The sequence below is a fragment of the Ictalurus punctatus genome, chromosome 19 (genome assembly GCF_001660625.3).
Source record: "Ictalurus punctatus breed USDA103 chromosome 19, Coco_2.0, whole genome shotgun sequence".
Lineage (NCBI taxonomy): Eukaryota > Metazoa > Chordata > Actinopteri > Siluriformes > Ictaluridae > Ictalurus > Ictalurus punctatus.
In genome coordinates, this window is record NC_030434.2 from 7,337,272 (window position 1) to 7,361,512 (window position 24,241).

The 24,241-nt window shown below is 40.6% G+C and overlaps 1 protein-coding gene across 2 annotated transcripts; it reads right to left on the minus strand.

Moving 5' to 3' along the window:
- Positions 1 to 5,021: 5,021 nt before the first annotated feature.
- tmem214 (transmembrane protein 214) lies at positions 5,022 to 23,521 on the minus strand. Of its 2 annotated transcripts, none has more exons than XM_017494419.3 (16): positions 23,195 to 23,521; positions 19,120 to 19,313; positions 17,090 to 17,240; positions 16,761 to 16,895; positions 15,462 to 15,544; positions 14,125 to 14,230; positions 13,901 to 13,982; positions 13,682 to 13,783; positions 13,411 to 13,552; positions 10,750 to 10,841; positions 10,482 to 10,530; positions 10,272 to 10,379; positions 9,221 to 9,435; positions 8,910 to 9,078; positions 8,411 to 8,562; positions 5,022 to 6,799 (listed from the first exon to the last, which is right to left on the minus strand). In XM_017494419.3, exons 1-16 carry the CDS (start codon positions 23,343 to 23,345, stop codon positions 6,673 to 6,675), a joined length of 2,058 nt encoding a protein of 685 aa, XP_017349908.1. In that variant the 5' UTR covers positions 23,346 to 23,521; the 3' UTR covers positions 5,022 to 6,672. The 2 variants fall into 2 exon arrangements, with proteins under 2 accessions (XP_017349908.1, XP_053544198.1); XM_053688223.1 differs by lacking the exon at positions 23,195 to 23,521 and adding an exon at positions 21,507 to 21,685.
- Between the last annotated feature and the right edge of the window lie 720 nt (positions 23,522 to 24,241).

Here is a 24,241-nt window from a genome sequence, read left to right on the forward strand (position 1 = left end):
TAATAAACAACATGCATAAGTAATAAAAAAATTAATCAAGTGAGCTCACAAAGTCAAAAATAAAGTAATTAGGGAACAGCTTCAATATCAGAACTTAAATATCTACTTGATAAATAAAAATGCAGCAACAAATGTGAACATCAACTTCAACTGGAAAAAGCCATATATATTCCTGTAATTTTTTAATCCAACCAACTTTAAGGTGAGTGAAAGAGAATTTAAAAAGTAACACTGCATATAATCCACCTGCTTCTGTCATACATAAAACAAACTTTTACAGAAGTATTATTTTTTTCCCAAATTAAACCAATAGTTTATTAATGTTCAACCAGGACACCACCAAGGACTAGAGCTTGGACTTGCTTACATAACACCCACACCACCTATATTCCTTTAATACATCTTCTATTCCTTCATCTTCAGTAACCACATTATCCTGCATTACCCTTTTTATAAATATTTATTACATATGTGGGCAATAAGAGAAGATGCACTTTAATTGATCCTCCATGGGTGAAATTCAAGTTGACACAGCATCACAGGTAGGTGGAGTAACATCAAAGGAAATTAAATGATTCCCATAAATACTTATACACGTACATGAAATACGTGTCAAGGGATCTGAGACCATTCCTCCATACAGAATCTCTTCAGATCCTTCACATTTCGAGGTCCATGCTGGTGGACTCTCCTCTTCAGTTCACCCCACAGGTTTTGTATGGGTTACAAGTCAGGGGACTGAGATGGCCATGGCAGGACCTTGATTTTGATATATGTTTTATCCTGTATGTCCTGCTGGAAGATCCAATCACGGCCCATTTGAATCTTTCTGGCAGAGGCAGTCAGGTTTTCATTTAATATCTGTTGATATTTGATATAGACCACGAAGCCATGTATCCTAACAAAATGTCCAGGTCCTCTGGCAGAAAAACAGCCCCAAAACATTAAAGATCCACCTCCATATTTAACCGTGGGCATGAGGTTCCATATGGTTACCTCTCTGTGTGCGCCAAAACCACCTCTGCTGTTTATTGCCAAAAAGCTCTATTTTGGTTTCATCTGACCATAGAACCTGATCCCATTTGAAGTTCCAGTAGTGTCTGGCAAACTGAAGATGCTCGAGTTTGTTTTTGGATGAGAATAGAAGCTTTTTTCTTAAAACCCTTCCAAACAACTTGTGGTGATGTAGGTGACTTCGGATAGTAGTTTTGGAGACTTTCTGACCCCAAGACACAACTAACTTCTGCAATTCTCCAGCTGTGATCCTTGGAGATTTTTTGGCCACTCGAAGCATCTTCTTCACAGTGTGTTGAGACAATATAGACTAGTCCAATTCCAGATTGATTTATAACATTTCCAGTTGACTGGAACTTCTTAATTATTGGCCATTTTCAATGCTTGTGCTATCTTCTTATAGCCACTTACTTGTGAAGCTCAACAACCTTTTGCCGCACATAACAACTATATTTCTTGGTCTTACCCATTGTTATGAACGACTAAGGAAATCTGGCCTGTGTTACAGCTCATATTTATACCCATGTGAAACAGGAAGTCATGGTTGAACAATTTCCTGTTCCTAGTCACCCAGGTGTACTACAAAAAACATAAAATATCAATGGGAATATACTTCAAATATATTTTTCCCACATGAATTCATAGGAGTGCCAATAATTGTTGCACACCTATATTTAACAGTTTTTTGGGATAAACCTGTGTTTTGTTTGCAATTGTTTGATATCAATGAGAGAATATTTGTGATTTTTTAAACAAAAGATTAAAAGGTTAAACAATAAAGACAATATTTCACAGCCGGCTTTGCTCATATCGGGGCACATCAGGGAGGCTGTGGCTCAGTGGACAACCCGCTCTACCATCTAATCGTAGGGTTGGCGGTTCGATTCCCATTCGATTCCCATGACTCCACATGCCTACATGTCCTTGGGCAAGACCCTGAACCCCCAAGTTGCTCCCGATGGCAAGCTTGTGCCTTGCATGGCAGCTCTGCTACCATTGGTGTGTGAGTGTGTGTATGTGTGTGAATGAGAACCAGGGTAAAACGCTTTCTAGAACCCCTACGGTTAAAAAAAAGCGCTATCTAAGAACAGACCATTTAACATTTATCATATTTAACAAGGGTGCCAATATTAGTGGAGGGCACTGTATTTTGTGTCTTGAAATGAGGTGTGTGCGCCTGTTGCAAATTTTAGACATGCAGCAGTGTTTGCTGGAGAGCAATGGTTTCCTTTGTGAAGTCATTCCATTAACAATATTATTGTTCAGTGTTTTTTCTTAAAGTAGAACAGAGACTTTCTTGTAGAGATTTGTGCGGGTCTTTTGCTGGTCGCCTTTGGTTTCTGTTTCACCTCCTTCAGCATCATATGCTGTGCTCGTGGTGAACACCTCAATCTTAGGCAAAGAAGTAACAGCATTGACTTTCCTCTGGTTCTAGACAGTTTGTCTTATTGTGGAGACAGTGCGTTGGCATTCTGGGAAGTATAGTTGTGGCAGCCATGGTTGTATCAGTGTCGTATTTCCACTTGGCTGGGGAGAGTGTTTTGGAGAAGAAGGTGACGGGATGGAGTTTGGGTTTGTCCCCAAAATGCTGTCGCCCATTTCGGATGCATCTACTACCACTACGGTGGTGAAAGCAGATTTAAGTTGGATCAAGGCCTGTTCTGCAGCAGAGTTCCATATCAGGAGTTTAGGGCTCCCTCGGGACATGAGAGGATGAGCAATAGAACTGAAGCCCCAAACGAAGGTCCTTGATAGTTTGGGGAGTGGGCCAGTCTATGACTGGTGCTACCTTGGACGGGTCCATGGACACACCATCGGGACTGATGATGTAGCCCAGGAATAAAATGGTATGCTGGTGGAACTTCTCATTTTATGTACAGCTGGTATTGTAGGAGATGCTGTAGGACCTGGCGGACATAGTTAACATAGGTATTGAAGGAGGGAGAATACACCAGAATGTCATCACTCTAGGTCATCACAAATTTCCCCAGCATGTCGCTCAGGACGTCATTTATCAGGCACTGGAAAACCTAGGGGGCCCATATGGCATTACCTGGCATTCATAGTGGCCAGTGATGGTGTTAAAGGCAGTTTTCTACTTGTCCCCTTCCCAGATGTGCACCAAGTTTTAGGCACTGCTGAGATCCAGTTTGCTGAAGAATTGAGCTGAGTGAAGCTGTTCTAGGGTGGAAGTCACAAGAGGCAAAGGGTATCGGAGTCCCCCCCCCTTTATTTTCCACAAACAAGAATCCAGCAGACGTGGTGGAAGTGAAAGGTTGTATGCACCCTTATTGGAGTGCCTCCTGGATATATTCCTCCATCACTTTCCGTTCAGCCACTAACAAGGGGTAGATTTGGCTGCGAGAGGGAGTGGTGCCCGGAAGCAACAAAATGGCGCAGTCATAGTTACAATGTGGAGGGAGTCCGCTGGCCTTGGTCTTACTGAAGACCTCAGTCAGGTCCTGGTATTCGGCAAGAATCTTAGAGGGATTGCGACATTCTGGGCTTTCTATGGCCGTGGAAGTTATGGTGAGCTGGGGTGTTTGGAAACATTGACTCTGGAAGAGTGACCAGTGTGTGAGTTGCTTTTCAGACCAGGAGATTTGGGGGTTATGTAGTTCCAGACAGGGGAGGCCCAAGATCACAGGATGTGTAGGTGAGGTTGTTATCAGTAGTATGATGTAAGGTGAAGGGCCTCAAGCTGAAGGAGGAGGGGCAGTGTCTGATTGGTTTCAAGGACACAGAAGAGATTGAACTGGTTCATTGTCTCTTGGTCTATGAAATTTCCTGCTGCCCCTGAGTCGATCAGTGCTGTAAATACAAAAGGCAGGCCTGAGAGGTGACAGGTAAAGTATGCTTGGCATGAAAGTGACTGAAGGACTCACCGGGTGTGAGCAAGGATTGGAGTGCCCCCTCATGGCTGCACTGATCCCTTCACACAGTGGGCACTGCCCAATGATGTGGTCAGGCTGGCCACAGTATAACCAGCGACACTCTCTGTGCCATCTCTCCCTCTCTGCTTTGCTGAGTCACACGCGCACCAGTTGCATGGCCTCTGTGGGGACTTGGAAAAGTGCTCTCGGAGCATGGTGGAGGACAGTTAAGTATCAGGTGGTCGAGACAAATGGCCAAGTCTATGAGTGAGTTGACATGTTTGTAGGCCGTGAAACATGTTGGGAGATTGAGTCTGTGGAGTGTGCTGACCTGACACCCTGCGTCACAGTTCAGATGAGGTTTTGGTGTGTAATGCCTTTTTTTCCTCCAAATAATAGTGTTGTAAATTTTTGCTAAAAAGTTAAAAGCTTGTTTCATCCATTCACAGAAATCTTTCCAAGGAGCATTGTGGAACATCCAGATGGCTTTGGGCAAACTTGAGACGTGCCTCACTGTTTTTATTTATTTATTTTTTTAACAACAGTGGTTTCCTTCGTGGTGTGCTTCCATTAACACCATACTTGTTCAGTGTTTTTTCTGATAGTATACACATGATCACTTTCACATGAAGATTTTCAAACACATTCAAGATTCAGCTACAAGAGTATTAGTGAGGTCAGGTACTGATGTTAGATGAGGTCGTCTGGGGTTCAGTCTGTGTACTAGTTCATCCCAAAGGTGTTCACTGGGGTTGGAGGTCAAGGATCTGTGCAGGAAACTCACATTCTTCCACTCCAACCTTCACAAACGATGTTTTCATGGAGCTGGCTTTGTGCACAGGGTCATTGTGATGCTGAAACAGGTTTGGGTCTCTTAGTTCCAGTGAAGGGAAATTGTAATGTTACAGCATACAAAGCGCTTCTATACAATTGTGTGCTTCCAACTTTGTGGTAACAGGTTGGGGAAGAACCACATATGGGTGTGAGAGTCAGGTGTACACATAGCGTACCATTAACATTTACAGTATCACTAGGCAATCATGTTGAAAGTCAATATGTACTAAGCACAATACAGATTACTCCAAGCCAAATGCAACAGAAACTCCAAAAATTAAAGTACAGACAAGTGCCATGAACAGGGCTGCACAGATTTTATTAATTAATTTATAAACAATTTATACAAAGCAACAAATTAATCACATTTATATTATTTCTCTTTTCCCACTTCCAATAATCTGTAATCTGTACTTCCAACCCTGTTAAGGGGTGCAGCTTTAGTCTAATCCAGAATCTGTCTTGAACCAGAAACAGCTGACTGATTACTAATACAGATACAGTGCTAAAAATCTTTAATTGTACCTTTTGACACTTGAACGTTATGGTGGACTGCACAGATGTAGCCTCTAGAGCAGAGGTGTCCAATCTTATCCGGAAAGCGCCGGTATGGGTGCAAGTTTTCATTCCAACCAAGCAGAAGCCATAAGATTGGACACCCCTGCTCTAGAGGTAAACTTCACATGAAATGTAGCATTCAATTCTAGAAGGAGCTCCAAGTCCTGTGGTTTTATATATATATTATGTGAATCTTTACTGCAGAGAGGGAGGGGTAGAAAATATACAACTTGGTGTCTATCTTCAATAAAGCTTCCCAGATCACATTAAGAGGTAATCAAGTAGAACAAGTCAACACAAAATCTCTCCGATACTGCGAAAACAGAGTGGGAGAGGTCGCAGATGAGAGGCGCACAGTAAATCGTTTATATATTTAAAAACAAAACAAAAAAAAACCCCCATAAGTCTTGACCACCAAATCAAATCAACCACTAAGCATTCCGTTTATTAAAAAAAAGTATGCATGAATGTCTTTCTATATTAAATCATGGCATGCTCAGAAAGTTTTACCAATGGCAATGTTGCCACAAAAAAATATTCACCAAATTCATTTTTTTTTTCCACAGACAAAAAATTGCTGTGAATGGAATGAGTTCACTTGCTTGAGCTAGCTAATTACAGAAATCCAACAGGTGACCACTAGCAAAAAGCCACAAAAATCCACACTACCATCTGAGAGGAAAATTTGGTCGCATAGCCATGGAATGCCTCATCGCTACAACCTCAGTGTGCTGCTGTATTTGAAATACAACAAGCTGCTGGAATTAAACAAGATTAAACTGAATGCGCAAATAGAGAACATAAGCACTAGAAAAGCTTGCTTATTTGTAAATTGGCACAAAAAAAAAAGGTGAAAATCTTCGATAAACGTTGCCAAGAATGTGTAAATCTTTAGAATTTTCCAGATTCACAGTACAACAGCTATATGCTTAAGATTCTTGGGTTCAAATACATATTTCATGAGAAAATTGGCTACACATCAAGTTTAATGTCAACTTATGGTGTTCAGATTAATCTAAAATGTGTGTCCTGCGTCATTCAGCACTTTTCATATCCAATTATACCAGAAGATTATTTTGTAACCCCCCCCCCGAATACAAACATACAATAAATATCGTATCTGCAATCATCTAGGTAAAACACGAGATGAAAAGAAAAACCCACAAAACATTTTGGGTATTGATCATATAAAAAGTCCTGAAATTAAGGGGTGGGGTCCCAAATAATGTTGTGGGGGGGACAAAAAGACAAAACAGGTAAGTGTTCCACCTCCTGTCGAGTCCTCTGAATTAGAGAAATATTAGATGGCAAAGTATCCTACAGTCTTTACAGCCCAACGTGAGAAGGTAGACACAAATAAAGACAAGTCTCTGTCCCATATTCTGGGCGTGTATCATGCCTTGGACAGCAGCTCTTGGGCCCAGCTCCCGATGGCTGTTGTTTTATCCTGCAAGTAAATCCATGTGCTGTTGGTGAAAGCTACCACATGGTTCTGCATGCAGAGAAGCGATACTTCACCACTACAAGGGGAAAAAGCAGACATTACAATATAATTAGTCCAGCATGTACATTTTCTTTACAATATTAACCATCTGTTCATTGATTTATTTAGTTTTACAGTGCTGTGAAAATGTTTGTGTATCTCATACTAAATAGTTTTAGATCTTCAACAAAATGCAACATAAAACAATGGCAACATGAGTAAAACACACAAAAGCAAAAAAAGTTCCAAAAACACCAATCACCCACGTGAAAAACGAACTGCCCCTTAAACTTAAAATCTGGTTGTGCCACCTTTAGCAGCAATAACTGCAACCAAACGCTTCCGATAACTGGAGATCAGTCTTTGACAGCACTGTGTTAATTCTGGCCCACTCCTCTTTGCAGAATTGCTTTAGTTCAGCCACGTTGGAGGGTTTTCTTGTGTGAACTGCCCATTTAAGATCCTGCCACAGCATCTCAATTGGTTCAAGTCAGGACTTTGACTAGACCACTGCAAAACTTTAATTTGACTTTTTTGAGCCATTCAGTGGACTCAAATATTCTTTTGGGTTAGCAGTGGTGTTCGCCTCACCACTCTTCCATGGACGCCATTTTTGCCCAGTGTCTTTCTGATAGTGGAGTCATGAACAGTGACCTTTATTGATACAAGAGAGGCCTGTAGTTCCTTTGATGTTGTCCTTGGCTCTTTTGTCACTTCCTGGATGAGTAGTAGTTGTGCTCTTGGAGGAATTTTGGAAGGTCGGCCACTTCTGGGAAGATTCACTACTGTGCCAAGTTTTTTTTCCATTTGGAGATAACGGCTCTTTCTTTGGTTCTTTCAAGTCCCAGAGCCTTTGAAATAGCTTTGTAACCCTTCCCAGACTGATATGTTTCAATCACCTTCTCCCTCATCATTTCTGGACTCACATTCAACTTTGGCATAGTGCATTACTGGGTAAGATCTTTTAACCAACTTCATGTTGAAAAAGTTCTATGTAAGTGTTGATGTGATTGAACAGGGTTTGCAGTAATCAGGTCTGGTTGTGTCTAGTCCAGCTGAACCCCATTATGAATGCAGTTTCATAGATTTGGGGAATTCGTAACTACGGGGCAAATACATTTTCACACAGGCCCAGTTGGTACTGGATTACTTTTTTGCTTCAATAAATAACATTATCATTCAAAAACTGTATTTTGTGTTTATGCAGTTTGCCGTTTTATCTTTGTTTCAGAAATTAAAACAAAATCTATTTAGTATGAGATACACAAAAACAGAAGAAATCAGGATGGGGCAAATACTTTTTCCCCAGCACTGCATTCAAAAGACGTACGGGGGAGTGGGTCCTACGTTTATCATTCAAATTCCGTTAAATATTCTAAGAGTCAAATTGAATCAATCATGGAGCCAGTATCATGTATTGAATCGCATCGTGACTGGAGTCTATAGATACACTCCTAATTTACAGTAATACACAGCACACCAATTTTTTAAATAGCAAGCCAACTAATCAGATATAGGAATTATTGGGCTTGGAGAGGTTTCAAATTAAATTTTCCATCCCTTAAAATAGAGTCACTGGCCAAAAATGAATAAGCTATTAAAAATTAAAGCATCTAAAAAAAATAAATGTGCAGTGACTGGTACTGACTTGCAGGAGTCCTGCAGTGACTGCCAAAGGTGCTGGAGAGCTGTTACGATGTACTGCAGGCCGGGTAGGATGTAATTCTTATGCACAAACAGCAATAGCTCCTTTACAAACTCCAAAAACTGGAAAACACTCTCTGGGGTGTTGGCATTGATCTGAATGCAGGCAAGCAAACAAAACAAAAACTTCAGACTCATTTCTTCAATGGGAAAGGCAAACCTAGTGACGAGAAGGGCAACATGCACACATCCGGACTTGCACATGAACGCAAGTGAGTCTTTAAAAAAAGTTAGTTAAATCAAATATTGCACTATTTACATTACCTGTTAAGTAAAACCAAACAAACCTCTCACTTTACAATCGGCAGTCTTTAAAATTTCACCTGTGGTTACGTTTAAGGCACAATTGAATAAATCTCATTACTTATATGAATAATAGCCATCGTAAAACCTGCAAAAACTGTTCACGTTGGTTTTATTGCGAGAGACGGACTGTATCTCACCCATTCTACGAGTAATGGTGTGCTCTCCTGCAGCCACAGCATCAATTCAGAACTCTTCTGTGCGATAAAGACTGCAACCACCTTCAGCTTCTCCAAAATGGCTTCCAAAAATGGACCCACTGCCTCCACAGCCAGAGAGTAATAATACGGCGTAGTCTCAGCTAAGTAGCTACACACACACACACACACAAAAACACAGTATACATAGTAAGTTCAGTGCAGCACACAAAGCCGCTATTTCAGAATGAGATTTATTTTTTTAATACTGTGCAGTTATTTGGGTTTTGTGAGTATATTTTGTGGATTTTTACTTGATGCCCTGCTGGCTGTAATGAGACACTTTTCTCCAGCCCTGCTGGGATACTGCAGTGACTCCGCTCTTCTGCAGGTACAGCGCTGTGGTGGAGTTGGCGAACGCTCCGCGAGATCTCACATCGTGAACTATAAAACCGGCGACAAACACCAACAGCACCACCAGCACCCGCTTCCACGGGAACCCCTGAGAGCGAATTTTCATCTGCAGAGACTACGTAAAAGGAGCAGAGGGGGAAATACGAGTGAGCATTAGTGACACTACAATGTCATTCGTTTTGATATTTTGTTGTGGACAAAAATAACCAGTGTTAGACAGGGACCATTTCTAGTCACGTTACGACCTCAGCTTCATGATGCCTGGCATATTACATAAGAAATAAATGTATTCTTACATTAACAGAACGTCCCGAAGTGTTTTATTCCTCTTAAACCACAGCATTTTGCTACTGAATATGACTTATTTATTACAGAACAAGACATTGTGCATTTTACTTGTTTATAGTCATGTTTAATGGTTGGAACATCCGACAAACAGGATAGTTTCTGTTATCACTTATCAGCAACTCTAAACAGTCATTCCCTCATCAGACTCCCCAACCCCAAAGGTAATAAACTTGTGTTACCAAGAAACCACAAATCCCTCCATTCTGAAGACCCTTTAAACAGCTTTACTGTTACAAAACTCTGGCGACTCATTCCAAAAAAATGTCAAACATCCCCTCACAGAAAGCATCACCATATGAACAATTACACGTTTCTAATCCATTTATGTGACGCTTCCACCATACAAGTCCTTACTTAAATTGTTACCACAGACATATTAGAGCTGGTATTAGAACAGACTCGTTTAGAAGAACTGTTGGCGCTAATACATTTATGGAAAATTCAATCAACACCTTCTGATCAATCAGAAGAGAGTACTCGACAGTGCTGTGGTATAAAACTACTTAAATTTCATCGTTCCGAACTTGTGATTTGGTAGGACGGTCTAGTGTTTACCACATTCAATTGAATTTTTGGCCAGAATAATGCATCCCACATCCTTACACTGCAGACGGCATTGCATTCCTGTACGTCATCCACGTTAGCTGTGGACCTAATCTCTTCATTCGTCACTCTGAAAGACTGAATTGTTTCTTGAAGGTTGTTTCGCAACTACAAAAAACACACAAAAAAAAAAACAACCAAATGATTAGTACACACAAAGCAAAAATGAAAAGACAATATATATATACACACACACATCTGCCACTGTACCTTTGGTGGGAGTGTGCGCCATAAACTGAGCAGATGATTCAACAAGAGGCTGTTAAGGAAGATGCACAGAACTTTACAAAGGTTTACAAGTAACCTCATTTACAACATGGCACATGATTATAAAATTGCAGATGTTGTATTAGAGGAGCAGTCCTGTGAGTCTATAAAGATGTGTCCAAAAAAAGGCTAATTATATAATAATTCTAAAAATGTACTCATTACATTGAACACATAGGTTTTGTTATTAATAGTAAGGTTAAATGTTTACCTGGACTGGGTGAGGTGTTTAGTGTAAAGTTGTCTCCATACACCGATACTCTGTGCGTCTACACAAAGGCACTCGGTCAGGCTGCTCAGCAACTACAGATGAAAAACATAAAATCAGGCAAGGGCTACAAATGTAATCTCTCCATTGGATTCAAAGCAAGATGAGGTACATTTTGCACTTGGCTGTGTTTGTATGTTCCTATTTTATAGGCAGGCAAAGCAGCAAATTCAATTGTTGATAATCTGGCGTGCGGTTTATTGTGCTGGCACACAAGCTGCTGAGCTGTACTTCTGGTTCTACTGCGACTGAACAACATTTTCTCAGCCATCACTCCCACCATCTATCAATGTTGCTGCTCGACTTCACAAGCTGTCTGCAGGTCTCTTTGATGCTGATTATGGTAAAGTACGAACGTGGCTCAAATATATAGTCTTGTTGATGGTATAAGGCTAACCACTTATGATTCCTGTGGCTCAGGATGAGCACACAGCGTTGGTCTCCGTCCATTATGGAAGCAGGAAATGTCTGCAATAGCCGGATAGATCTGGATCACACTTTTCTGAAGCTTCCAAATAACACCATCTCTGCGCCTTTGTGAACCACAGTGACCGAGAAAGAGGCCATCAAAGTCGGGCATTTTAGCCGACTTTGGAGCTTTGTATTCGGATCAAATGACACCTCAGGCACTGCCCAGAGATTATTAAGTTTCAGTGTAGGATTCTGAAAATCCCTGGTGCATAGACTTTGTTCAATCAATCCAATTAATGAAGAATCTGACCTTGGAAACCCAGCAGCTGTGGCCTGCTTCGGTGCACTCTGCTGGGCTTGCCCGCTCACCTCAACCTCATTGTAAATAAATGCTCATGGACCTGTACTCAGCACTATCTACCAACGAGTAGTGGGTACTACAACTCCGATTCTGAAAAAGTTGGGACAGTATGGAAAAAGCTAATAAAAACAAAAGGAGTGATTTGTAAATATACTTTGATTCGTATTGAAACAAAAGACGTATAAAGACAAGATATTTGATGTTTTACCTAATCAACTGCATAATTTTTTGAAGATAAATGTTTATTTTCAAATTGATGCATGCAACATGTTCCAAAAAAGTTGGGACATGGGGCAATTTAGGACTAATAGCGATGTAACAAGTTGAAATAGGAAGATGATGTGAAACAGGTGAGGTAACTGTCTAATCATAGTATATAAGGAGCCTCCAAAAAAGGCCTAGTACTTCAAGAGCAATGATGGGTCGAGGCTCACCAATCTGCCAACAGATGCATCAGTGAATAATCCAACACTTTGAAAACAACATTCCCCAAAGACAAATCGGTAGGATTTTGGGCATTTCACCTTCTACAGTGCACAACAAAATTAAAAAAGAGTCAAGGAATCCGGTCAAATCTCAGTGCGTAAAGGGCAAGTCTGAAAACCAGTTCTGAATGCGCGTGATCTCCGATCCCTCAGACATCACTGTCTTAAAAACCATCATGAGTCTGTAATGGAGATCCTGACATGGGTTCGGGAATACTGTGGTAAACCTTTGTCCGTCAACACCATTCGCCGCTGCATCCACAGATGCAAGTTAAGGCTTTACTATCCACAGCAGATGCTTCTCTGGGCTCGGTCTCATCTGAGATGGACAGTAGCACAGTGGAATCATGTTTTGTGGTCCGACGAGTCAACATTCCAAATAGTTTATGGACAAAACAGCCACTGTGTTCTCGGGCCAAAGAGGAAAAGGACTGTTGTCAAGCGGTTATCAATGTCAGGTCAGTGCCCATGGCATGGGTAACTTGCACTTCTTTGAGGGCATCATTAATGCAGAAAGATATTTTGGAGCAACATATGCTGCCATACAGAGCAGGACAACGCTAAACCATATTCTGCCCGGATTACAAGCGCATGGTTGCGTAAGCAGAGAGTACGGGTGCTAGCATGGCCTGCCTGCAGTCCCGACCTGTCTCCTATTGAGAACGTGTCGCGCATTACGAAACGCAAAATAAGGCAACGAAGGCCCCGTACAGTAGCGAAATGCATAATGGACGAATGGGGGAAAATTCCGCTCGCTAAACTTACCCAACTAGTGTCTTCACTCAGTGCCCAAACGCTTAAGAAGTGTTATTAAAAGAAAAGGAGATGTTACACAGCAGTAAACAGTCGACTGTCCTAACTTTTTTGGAGTGTGTTGCAGTCATCAGATTTGAAATGAGTGTATATTTTCAAAAATAGATAAAATTCACAAAGTAAAACATCAAATAATGTATTAATAATGTGTTTACAATATAGTATTTGAAATTGAATTTTCAAATGTCTCTTTTTGTTTTTTTTTTTTCCCATTTTCCATACTGTTCTTTGTCTCCATATATATATATATATATATATATATTTTTTTTCTTCCACTCCTTTAGTTAAGCCATATAGAAAATTTGAGGACGGGTCTTCTTTGGCCTTTCTTCAATCAGGTACTATCCAAGTTCATGTATAATGTGTATTTGAAAATTCCCACCAAGTTGAGCCCAACAGGTCTGACTGTAAAATATTGAGACAGGATTTCCAGTGTGACTCACAGCAGCTCAGGCGCACTGTTTTTGGAGCATTTTATCTCACAGAGCTAAATAAAAATGAAAAGAGTAACGTTTCTGTGTGAAAACTTCTTACCTCTTTCTTCATGCTATCGGGACAACTGGGCGTGGCTCTGGAGAGAAAGGAAGGGAAGTACGTATGCAATGTAGATTCCGGTTTCGCCCCAAACGCTAGAACCTTCAGCCGGGGGTAGAGCCTCCTCAACTGCTCCTGCAGGCTGAAAACACAACAGCTTTTAGCAGAGCAAATCTATAGCCCTGTTGTTCAATAGACTAATAATGAATCACTAGACAACGGTAATAAAAAAAACAAACTCTCTCTGGTATTCACAGTTTGCAATAATTACCTTGCTGACAAGGCATTTCTGGGCATGTAAGCAAAATCCAGCAGAGGGAAGAATTCTTTCGGGCCCATTACCCCAAACCCTTTAGATAGATTGGCATGGAGCCTATAAGAGAGATGGAACAAGTTATATATTGTGCATTAACATAAGATTAAAGGCCTAAGAAGTCTAGTATTGTGCAAGAGCTAAAGCTGTCCAAGACCTAAAGAAGCAGTAACTCACGTGAGCAGTCTCTCTAGGTATGCAATGGCGTAGGCAGACAGAGATTTCACTCCTAGAACAGGGAGCATGATGCCCAGCCAAACTAAAGGCCAACAAAACCACACAGAAGGCAAAACACACACAACATTGAATTATGTAATGAACAATCAGGACATCCCAGTCTATTCCAAACCAGGTAACCTATCCCATTGGCTTTAGGCCACATACAATTTAAGAATGCTCACCTTTTATGCCTTGGGTAAGGTCATAGAAGCCGGCTTGTCCGAGAGCCCACATAATGGTCAGACACTTGGTTGGACGGTTCTGGTGGGAGCGCAGAAGCTCCAGGTGCTAAGACGGGCACACAACGTCAATGAGTTGGCAAAAAGGATTAACGCAATAATTGCTTAAACCGAACCACAAACTTTACAAGGACCACTTGGTAATCTCCTTAAACAATTGTTAATAGCTGAACGATTTTGTGCAATACTGTCCGAGACTCAAGGCAGACATGCAAAAAGTACAAGGCTTCCCCAAAATAGGGGCCAGAATTAGGTAATATTTTCAAATGTTACCGGGAGTCGCATTTAAATTCAACACATGCTATTTTAGTCTTTTCTCTTTCCTGACACGCTACATTAAGTGAAGCTAAAGAAACAAAAAACATTTCCCCTGCCCATCGTCTACCTCCACAAAACAAACTAGCGTTGCATCTCAAACCACATTCCTGTCTACTATTCTAGATCGTTATTGAGAACACTAACCAGTTTTCTGATTACATTTAGCGTATGATTTTTTTTTTTGTCATCTTAAAACCTACCAAAAGATCTGTTTTGGGTACCAGCCTTCTGGATTTCCTAGATTAGACAAAACCTTTGGATATAGGGCCAAAGTTTCTGATTCTGACACACGGCTCGTGACGACAATCACAACAATGGTGAAAAGTCTTAGGAGAGACAGGGCTGGTCAGTGCGCTTAAGGAAACCGCTAAACATTTTACCAGTTCGATTTGGAAACCGGATGGACAGGGATGATTGGGCTCTGATATATGGGCTTGTAATTTTCCACGTGTACACAAGATAGACACGCTCAAGTCATGGTTGCTTCTGTAAGAGCACACAAAGTCATGCATCGAGTATAAACCAACGGTTCCTCTGCTCGTGGTGCAACACACCACCCTGATGTGGATTATTTTCCTATAACAGCACAACTAGACTGGTAAGTCTGTGCTGGGAATATCCTTTTAGGTTTTTAAATCACTTGTGTTACACATACATTTTACCAGCCTCCTAAAATGTCCAAATTTTATAGTAATCCTAAATTAAGATATTTATTTATTAATTTATTTTAAATGTAGGCCGGCCAAGGCTTAGGGGTCACAGAAAATACATACTGTCCATTTGCCCCCAAAAGGTTTGTGAACCTCTGCATTCCCAAATTTCCACTTTAAGTTATAGTACAGACTACAGCATTTCTGCAGACCCTATAAATCCAAGCGAATGTAGCAAGACACAAAGCGACCAAAGCTTTTACAAGTTCCAACCAAACCGCTGGAGAGCAAAGGGGCATAAATTTCACTTACCTCAGTCAGGCTGAGCGTTGCTGTTTTGGGTTTGTTCATCAAGATGGCCTGAATGCACATTCTGTAGCCATGCAGTGGTTCAGCTATTAAAAATAAATAAATAAATAAAAAAGATACACAAGGTGACTCCTCACTTCGATGGAAGCCCTCAGTGGCCATTAGTTGTTGTTTTTTTTTCTGTTGTTTTCTCGTGATCTCGACTTAACTTTCCTGTGTACTGGACATCCATCGTACCGAAGTCGATGGGGTTTTGAATGTTTTTTTTTGGTTAAATGCCTAAAATAAGGTCTGTGGTCAACACAAGCTCAATACATATTCACGTTTTATACTATGCCATAAAATACCTCACTCAGGATTTTTCAAAAAGCTTTTACGTGTCTTGAAATAGGCGGTTGCTAACAAGTGGCTAAATGGCACTACAGAGGTTGTCTGGGACATTAAACGTCATCACGCCGAACATGAAAACTCTTCTAGTACAGCCTCGTCGTGTTTATACTCGCACTCTTGCATCTCAAACTTCCCAACTTGCAGATTTATCAATTTATAGTATTTTCCAATTGTATTGTTTGTTTTAAATAAAGATTGAAAGAGTTTTCAGAAGCATAGCAGTGGTGAAGTCATGCGACCGTGGTGCAGTTCGTTTATAACCTAACGTTAGCTTTTTACTTCTGGTTAGTGTATACGCTTCAAAATCTTATCTTAATGAACAAAACATGTACGGATCATAAACTTTTGTTGGTCACGGAGTTCATTTTCTGCAATAAGCCAAAAGCCAATGGAAAAATCCTATTGGCTTTTTGTCGAGGGAAAACGGGATGATGCAAACATCCAAGCTGGGCTACAAAAATACTTCAGGACTGACGACTTCCGCATTAGTGTCCGACTCTTGAGAAGGGGACACATCCCTCGCTCTTAATACGGAGACAAAGTCCATCTTTACAGTGGGACATTATTACATTTATGATGGCGAAGATGCCAACGTGCATGTAACACCAGTCCCATTCACAAAGCGCAAGATTTTCTCAGGATAAAATTGCATCGTGAGAAAACAGCTTTTGTTATGTCAAGATCACGAGAAAACAGCAGAAAAAAAATGAATAATGCACGGCCCCTTAGGGCATCCGTACACTACCACTGAGGCTTAAACAAACCAACACAGATCCTACATTAACCCAAATGGCTGAAATGATAGCTAGTTTTCAAAAAGTGCTAAAAAAAAAAAAATACAGGTTGAGCAGGATGGTATAGGTATAGCAAACTGTATATTTTATCGACACGACTAGTAGTACGATTTATTACCTGTTGGTCTATCCAACTCCCGGAGCATGGTATACACACAGTGATCGAAGAATTCTTGTAGTGTGTCACCGCTTTTCCCCAACAGATTCTTAATTATGCTGCGCAGGTCCTTTCCAGCAAGGCAGTAGGGGTAATCTGCATAGAGATGTATTTGTTAAAACCCACAAATTCATACTTTATGCTCCTGTGTGGTAACAGATTAGACCTCTTGCTTTATATCTGCTGTTTGTACGATAAACAAAACATTCCTCAAACTGAAAAAAGTTCCTCTCAAAGGAGCCAGTAATCTCCATATTCAGCGTGACAGTGAACACATTTCAGACACGCACCATGAGCGTAGCTGCTGAGCGTGGGATCGGTGTCAGGTGCGAGCAGCTTGCTGTTCAGATACCCGGCCAGATCCTTCACCCAGACGCACGGATTCTCAGGGAACATAGCTTGACTTTTGTCCAGCTGTTGCCGCAACTCCACCACATCCAGCTAGGACAGTAAGGGGGAGAAATATAGCCAACCACACAGACAGTCAAAGTCAAGTCACATTTATTTATATAGCGCATTTAAAACACCACGAGTGTTGACCAAAATGCTACACGTCATGCATGGTAAGAAACGCATTAAAAAAAGAGCATAAAAATAAACAAACAAACAAATAATTACTAGGGATGCACCGAAATGAAAATTCTTGGGCGAAGTAGAAACCGAATATAATGAAAAACTTGACCGAGGCCGAATACCGTACACGTTTTTTTTTTCACCATTGCATAAATGAAATAGTCAAAATGTGCTTTTTACTATTTTGTCTTGCTTTCAAAGAAAAAAATCAATTACAAAAACTACAATTTCAAAATATTTATTTTTTTCCATTCCAGCAGGCATAGGCTACCAGGCATAATATCCATCCATCCATCACAATATAACTTTAAATAAATAAATGAGTAAAATAAAAATATTCTGATGTGGTCATCTTTGAGCCCCCTCGAATAGCCTATGTTAGGCCTGTAACTGACTGCTGAAAGAATGGAACACTCTGTAGCCTACAACAAAAAAGTGCATTGACAAGAGTGCACAAAATGGTTCTATTCGGTTATACACGGCTGATTATACTAGGGATATATACCGCTCGCGTCCCTGTACACCTCGCAGAGTATTATAGTAGATATAGTATAGTTAGATACGTTATTAATGTTATGTTCCCTTAAATAAATACGTCTTTACCTGCTTCCATACTCTACTCCCTTACGTCTCGCGACGTGACAGAATACCCCGGAACAGAAACAATTAAACACACGTGTCCACAGTAAACAATGTCACGGTTCTCAACATCCGAAGAGCACGCCCTCGTGCACGAAGCACGTGCATGCGTGTGCCCCTTCATCGCTCCGAGCGCGCTGCCGGAAGTGGAGGTCGTGAAATTCGCGCGTCTCACTCTGGTTGCTAGGCTATTGGTCGCGTCATCAAACACGTCATTGTTCGCTCAAATTTCTTCGGCCGAACACTGAAAGTGCTTTTTTTTTTGCTATCTTCAGCCGAATAATTTCAGTTGCCGAACATTCGGTGCATCTCTAATAATTACTATTGAGAAAACAAGCCAGATATAACCAAGACCAGCTAGACAGGGAAGATTATAGATTGGAATGAGAAAAGAAGTAAGTAAATTTTATTTATATAGCACGTTTAACACAGCAAAGCTGACCAAAGTGCTGAACAGGGTAAGAAAAAGTCAAATTGAAAACAGAATAAAACCAAATAGAGACCGACAATAAACAATAGTAAAAATTAGATTAAAGCGCCTGGGAGAAGAGATACGCGTTCAGCCTCTTTTTAAAAATGATAAAAGAAGGTGCGAGGCAGATGTCCAGTGCCGGCGACTAAAAAAGCTCCATCCCCCTTAGTTTTTAAACGGGATTGAGGGACATGCAGAAAAAACTTATCTTAGAAAGATATTATCGCAGAAGATCTTAGAAATCTTCTAGAAGAACGTGATGTAAGAAGATCTTTGCGATAAGAAGGAACTTGACCATTAAGAGTTTTAAAGACAAACAACAGAATCTTAAACTGGATCCTAAAATGGACCGGGGGCCAATGGAGCGATGCTAAAATTGGGGTGACATGACCATATTTCTTTGCCCTGGTCAACAGCCTTGCAGCTGCAAGAGAAATGAGAGAGGAAGAGAGAATGAAAAGATTGAGTAGACACTAGGTATGATGCTACATATACACACAAATATAAACCCCGCCGCAACCACCACCACAGCGGTGCTACTGGGGAAACTGGGAAACTGTAAAACCAGTACATATACAGGATACAAAAATAAACCACGCCGGTATTGGTATGGATCATAACATATCCAGTACTCACAGCTTTGACGGCTTCCTCCAACGTTTTGTAGTGGGTCACTTTAGAGCTGCTGTTGGACTGGGATTTCTTGGACTGTTTTGCTGTGTTAGGTTTCTTCTGTTGAGTCTCAGCTGGTGGAGGAACCTGTTCCTTGTTCTGCTTCTTTCCAATCTTCTCAAAACCGTCATATATCGTCTCGGCCATCTTTACAGGTGCTGCGAACAACAATTTTATTCAACACACGTCAAAAGGAGTCGACGGGTCCGAGAGAGAATTTTTCGCAGCAAGACGACACATTACTCATTACAGCCTCTCGCATCCATGCCCGGTCCAAAAAAATAAAAACTGTGCAACGACAGACCGACCGAAGCGGAAGTATGGCAGGGTGCACATGTTTTGAAACTGAACTTCGGCACATATTTTCCCCTAACTGGGAGGCTATCAATCACATCCATGACTATACTGTCTCTACATTGTGCACCATATACAGCAAGTACAGGCTGCCACACGTACAAAAAATACAAATGTATAAAAACCAAAACCTCAGTATGCCCACACGCCAAATTACAGCGATGCTTGGAAGAGGACTCAGAGGTCGATTGAACCGAAGTCCTGAACTCATCTACTTTAACCTTTTAAAGATCGAGATCAATTACACTGATGTGCTGACTCAGTCATGTTCTTTACTCCACTGTGATGCTGAACAATAAATCTGAAAGAGGAGCGGGACGCTATTTATTTGTACCGATACGCAAAAGTTGTTCGTATAAAACTGATACATTTTTTTTTACAAAGCGTAGTCTGTTCAAAATCTTATACATAGTAACTTGTGACAAAAAACACTTCCTTCTTAAGGTAGTGCCTGTAATAAAATCTCTCTGATGGGGAAAAAAACGTCTTTCAATCAGATTTCGATAAATGAATGGATAGAACGTGTATCTATCAGATTCTTTCTACGCATTTTATGTCACAGCGCCTTAAAGACAAAGCGGGCGATTTTTAGCAACCAGATCAAAAAAAATTCAAATTCAAAACACATTGATCATTTCCTGACATAGATAAGACGTCATTTTTTGTTTGTTGTTGTTGGGCCACTCATTAAAACAAAAATACAAGATTTCAAGAATAAAGCTGAAATCTTTTGAGGAGGGGGGGGGGGGGGGGGGGGGGGAGTCTTGATGTACGATATTACAATAAAATGTCACAGCAACATTAGCCATAACACATTGTGGGCTCAAAGCCAAACTCGCTGGAGTTCCACTTCTTCGGGATTGATCGTTTTGACCGTCGATCATGCACACACCCTCCGGGACCGGCATGCAGACGTAACCATCGATAGCCTTAACGGTGAACGCCGGCTGCGATTTCTTCTTCAGCGAAAGAGGCAAGAACTTCACCAAACCCTCCTTTGAACACATGAATGTTATGTACCATTGTGTCATAGTATTGGGACTAAAGATGCACCGAGGCTCTTTTTCCACGCTATTGGACATCAGCCGATAGTTTAAAAACATCTGGTGATCAGGGACGATTATATCCTGTCAATCAAAAGAGGGCGGGAAAACGCATGGATTTCGGTGCTGTGTGTAAAGATGATGTCTCATGTGTGGAAGGACGACAAAACTGCAGTTCGTAATCTCTGCAGTGTTAAATTTTTTACACTGGAAGTTGAGTCTTTTTTTTTTTTTTTAACCAAGCTGCTCGTGTTGAATTAAAGGGCCAGTACACCATTGAAAGATTATTATATTATATTATATTATATTACATATATATATATATATATATATATATATATATATATATAGAGAGAGAGAGAGAGAGAGAGAGAGAGAGAGAGAGAGAGAGAGAGAGAGAGAGAGAGCGTATATTTCACATCCAGTTAATGTTAATATATAAAAAAAGTTGATATATATTACCAGTTTGATGTTCAGTGATGAGGTAGAAATGCTTGTTTGTGGTGAGTGAATGTGAAGACTAACAGGAGGTTTTTTTTAGAATTCAGTCAATGTTGTGAGGGAAATTATTCATTTTTACTTTGTAATAATTTTGTTTCTGTTCATGTTCATCTGAGGATAATACCCAAGAGTGCCATGTAATGTGACTGAGATCAGTACAGAATGTTTATCTGCTATACAGAGACAAAAACATGTTCTTCTGTTCAAGGCTCATCTAAACATCTAAGATCCTAAAATAAAGCCTATTTGAACTGCCTCAAACTGCTTCTTATCGGTACACAGAGAATTATGTCATGCTCTGCGTTTCTCTCATATATATATATATATATATATATATATATATTATATGAGTAGTGGTTCAGCACAAGCACTTCAGAGCGCTCTCATTATTCTATCCTGCTATATTCTATGCTGTATTAACCATCTTTCTGTAATAAACCTTTTTTTTTTTACCTTCAGAGGACGAGTCTGCAAGTGTTGTCTAATTTCCACGACAATTTGGCGTCTCCTGGCTGGGCTGCGTGAGTCTTTCAGCTTTTCTGGACAACAAACAAACTGGTGGACGCTCGTGAAAAATTTTCACCCTCAAGTCTGTGTTAATACGCAGGCGGGTTGTCCTTTGTTGTGTAGAGTGAAAGACCGATGCAGCCTTACCACTGACTGGTAGGAATCATCAAGAATTTAGAATTAGAATTTTATGAAGTCATAGTGTATTGCTGTCTCTGTGGAAGGGAGTCAATTATATAAAAAATGTGTGTATTACATTGAGAGAAGTATTACATGGAGGCGATTTCTTATAAGAAGTTCCCAGAACTTGGTGTTTAATAATATGGGTGTTTCTTAGATCATAGCTTCAAAACCAAGATATATACTGACGGGTATGTGTGTGTGTGTGTGTGTGTGTGTGTGTGTGTGTGTGTGTGTGTATATATATATATATATATATATGTATATGAATGAGAGAGAGAGAGAGAGAGAGAGAGAGAGAGAGAGAGAGAGAGAGAGAGAGAGAGAGAGAGAGAGATAACGGTAAAAATATTTGCTAACAGAAAGAGTCCGGTTCGAGCAATTAAAAAGTAAACAGAGTACTTATTAAGAAGAGCAAGAGGTGCTTTCATAAGAAACTTTACAGTCCATACAGGACTTTTTGTGATTTTTGCAGCCAAAAATGTTTGATTTAGATGCAGATATAGGAAAAATTTGTGGACTTGTGAAAATTGAGTTTTGTGTGCTTTTTTCCCCCCCTCTCTTCTGAAAACTACATGAATTGGCAAAATAATTTTGCACAGTCTTCTGCAGTGACGTTTGTTGGTAAACGAGAGCTTTCAGCTGTACTCACGTTCGACACACGTGAATCGAAGAGGGCTTTGGATTGGGACGAGGTCACGTCTCGGCCCCAAACCTGCATAAAATTGTAAAAACGGAGCGTGCCCGATTCCGCGTTAATTTCCCACCATGGCAACAAAAAAAAACCACAACCTGTTATGCCTTCGATTTATAACGTCACAACTTCACACACTTAAAATAGTGTGATTTTGAATATTCCCGCCCATGTTCACGAGGCTCCGCCCCCAGAACCTAGAGTAGCGGTTCTTAAAAAAAAAAATCTAACAAAAACATGACTGACAGGTGGCGCGTCCAATCACAAAAAAGTATTCCGGACCGGAAGTCAGTTTTCCAAACGAGTTTTCTCAACCACTCAGTACAGTTGTGCCAAGGCCACGGCTTCATCCTTAATGTGTTTGTATCACAGTCTAGACATCTTCCAGGTTATCTGTACATAGTCATGAATAAACAGATCGACTACTGCACCTTTAAATGTGAATGTGCTGGTGCGGCTGAAACGGATTTGTGTAACTAGCTAGCTGTTCACCTCTGGCTTAGCTAGTGAATTATGTTCGCTAGCTAAACATGTCGGATAACACTTCCTGGGCTAAGCAGTTTGTTAGTTTGTTTGTTTGTTTGCAGCTTTATAACTCGTTCTGTTATTAAATTAACGAATGCGTTAGACTCAGAAGGACGGAACAGCAAGCTAACGCACAACCAGTTAGCTAGCTCCGTTTTGTCGCTACTACAGATGGACGTATCGCTTATTTAACATTGAGAACACAATGCGAGTAATCACAGGACATTTCACTTACGATTCAGCTCGAGTTTTGGAGAGTTAGACTCGATCAGAGCTTTTCTGGACTTCTTGTCGGCTTGACTCTTAGCACCGCTGTTCGGTTTCTTGCTTCTTCTCACCACCTCCCATTTACCAGCAGAACCGTTATTATTCGCAGACGAAGCCATCGTTTATTAAGCGTTTTTTTTTTTAAAAAAAATGCAAACACTTCGACTGCTGCTTTGTTGTTTGTTTGTTTAAACACCTTTAATTGCCCTAGAGCTAATGTACAGAATAATGATCGCAGGTCAGCTCCGGCTACAGCTGCGACTTTAAACCGTCTCTATGCCACGTCGGCTCTGGGGGCGTGACGTCATCACGTAACCGCACGTGCTCCGCTTCTTACGCTCCGTCATGGAGAGATTTAAAAATAAACATTAACTTGAGGACAGGTTGGTGGGACAGTTTAAAGGTGCGATCGTATATATATTTTTTTCATTCCTTACTTGTACAAATAACCTGGAACACTATGGAAGGTGATACAAACAAACAATGGATCAACACCGTGTGTGTATTAAAAGTGTATTAAGTTGCTGAGAAAACAAGTTTGTAAAACTGCTTTCCGGTCCGGAAAACGTTTGTGTATGGATGCGCCTCCTGTCAGTCATTTTATAGACGCTGACTACATTTACATGGGCCGCAATAATCTAATTATTGACCTTATTCTGAATAAGACAATATTCTGATTATGGTGTTTACATGAGTTGCTTTAGAATACTCCTTTCATGTTCTCGTTTTACGTTATAGAACATAGAATTTCACATATCAATACACAGTTTGTCTGCGATTTTGGTACCATATACAGTTTTGGTGTTTCAATTTTAATTTTTGGAAATTTTCAAGTGCAGTTATTTATTTATCATGCTATATGTGCTAATAGACGACTGCTTGAAGCCGTGGACTGCGTCCGATGCATGTACATACATGTTTTTCGCTTACTATATAGTAGGAAAGTACGTGGTTTGGGACACAGCTGTGCTCTCTTGTTTACTGTGAAACGGTTGAGCGCTGCCGTGTGTGTACG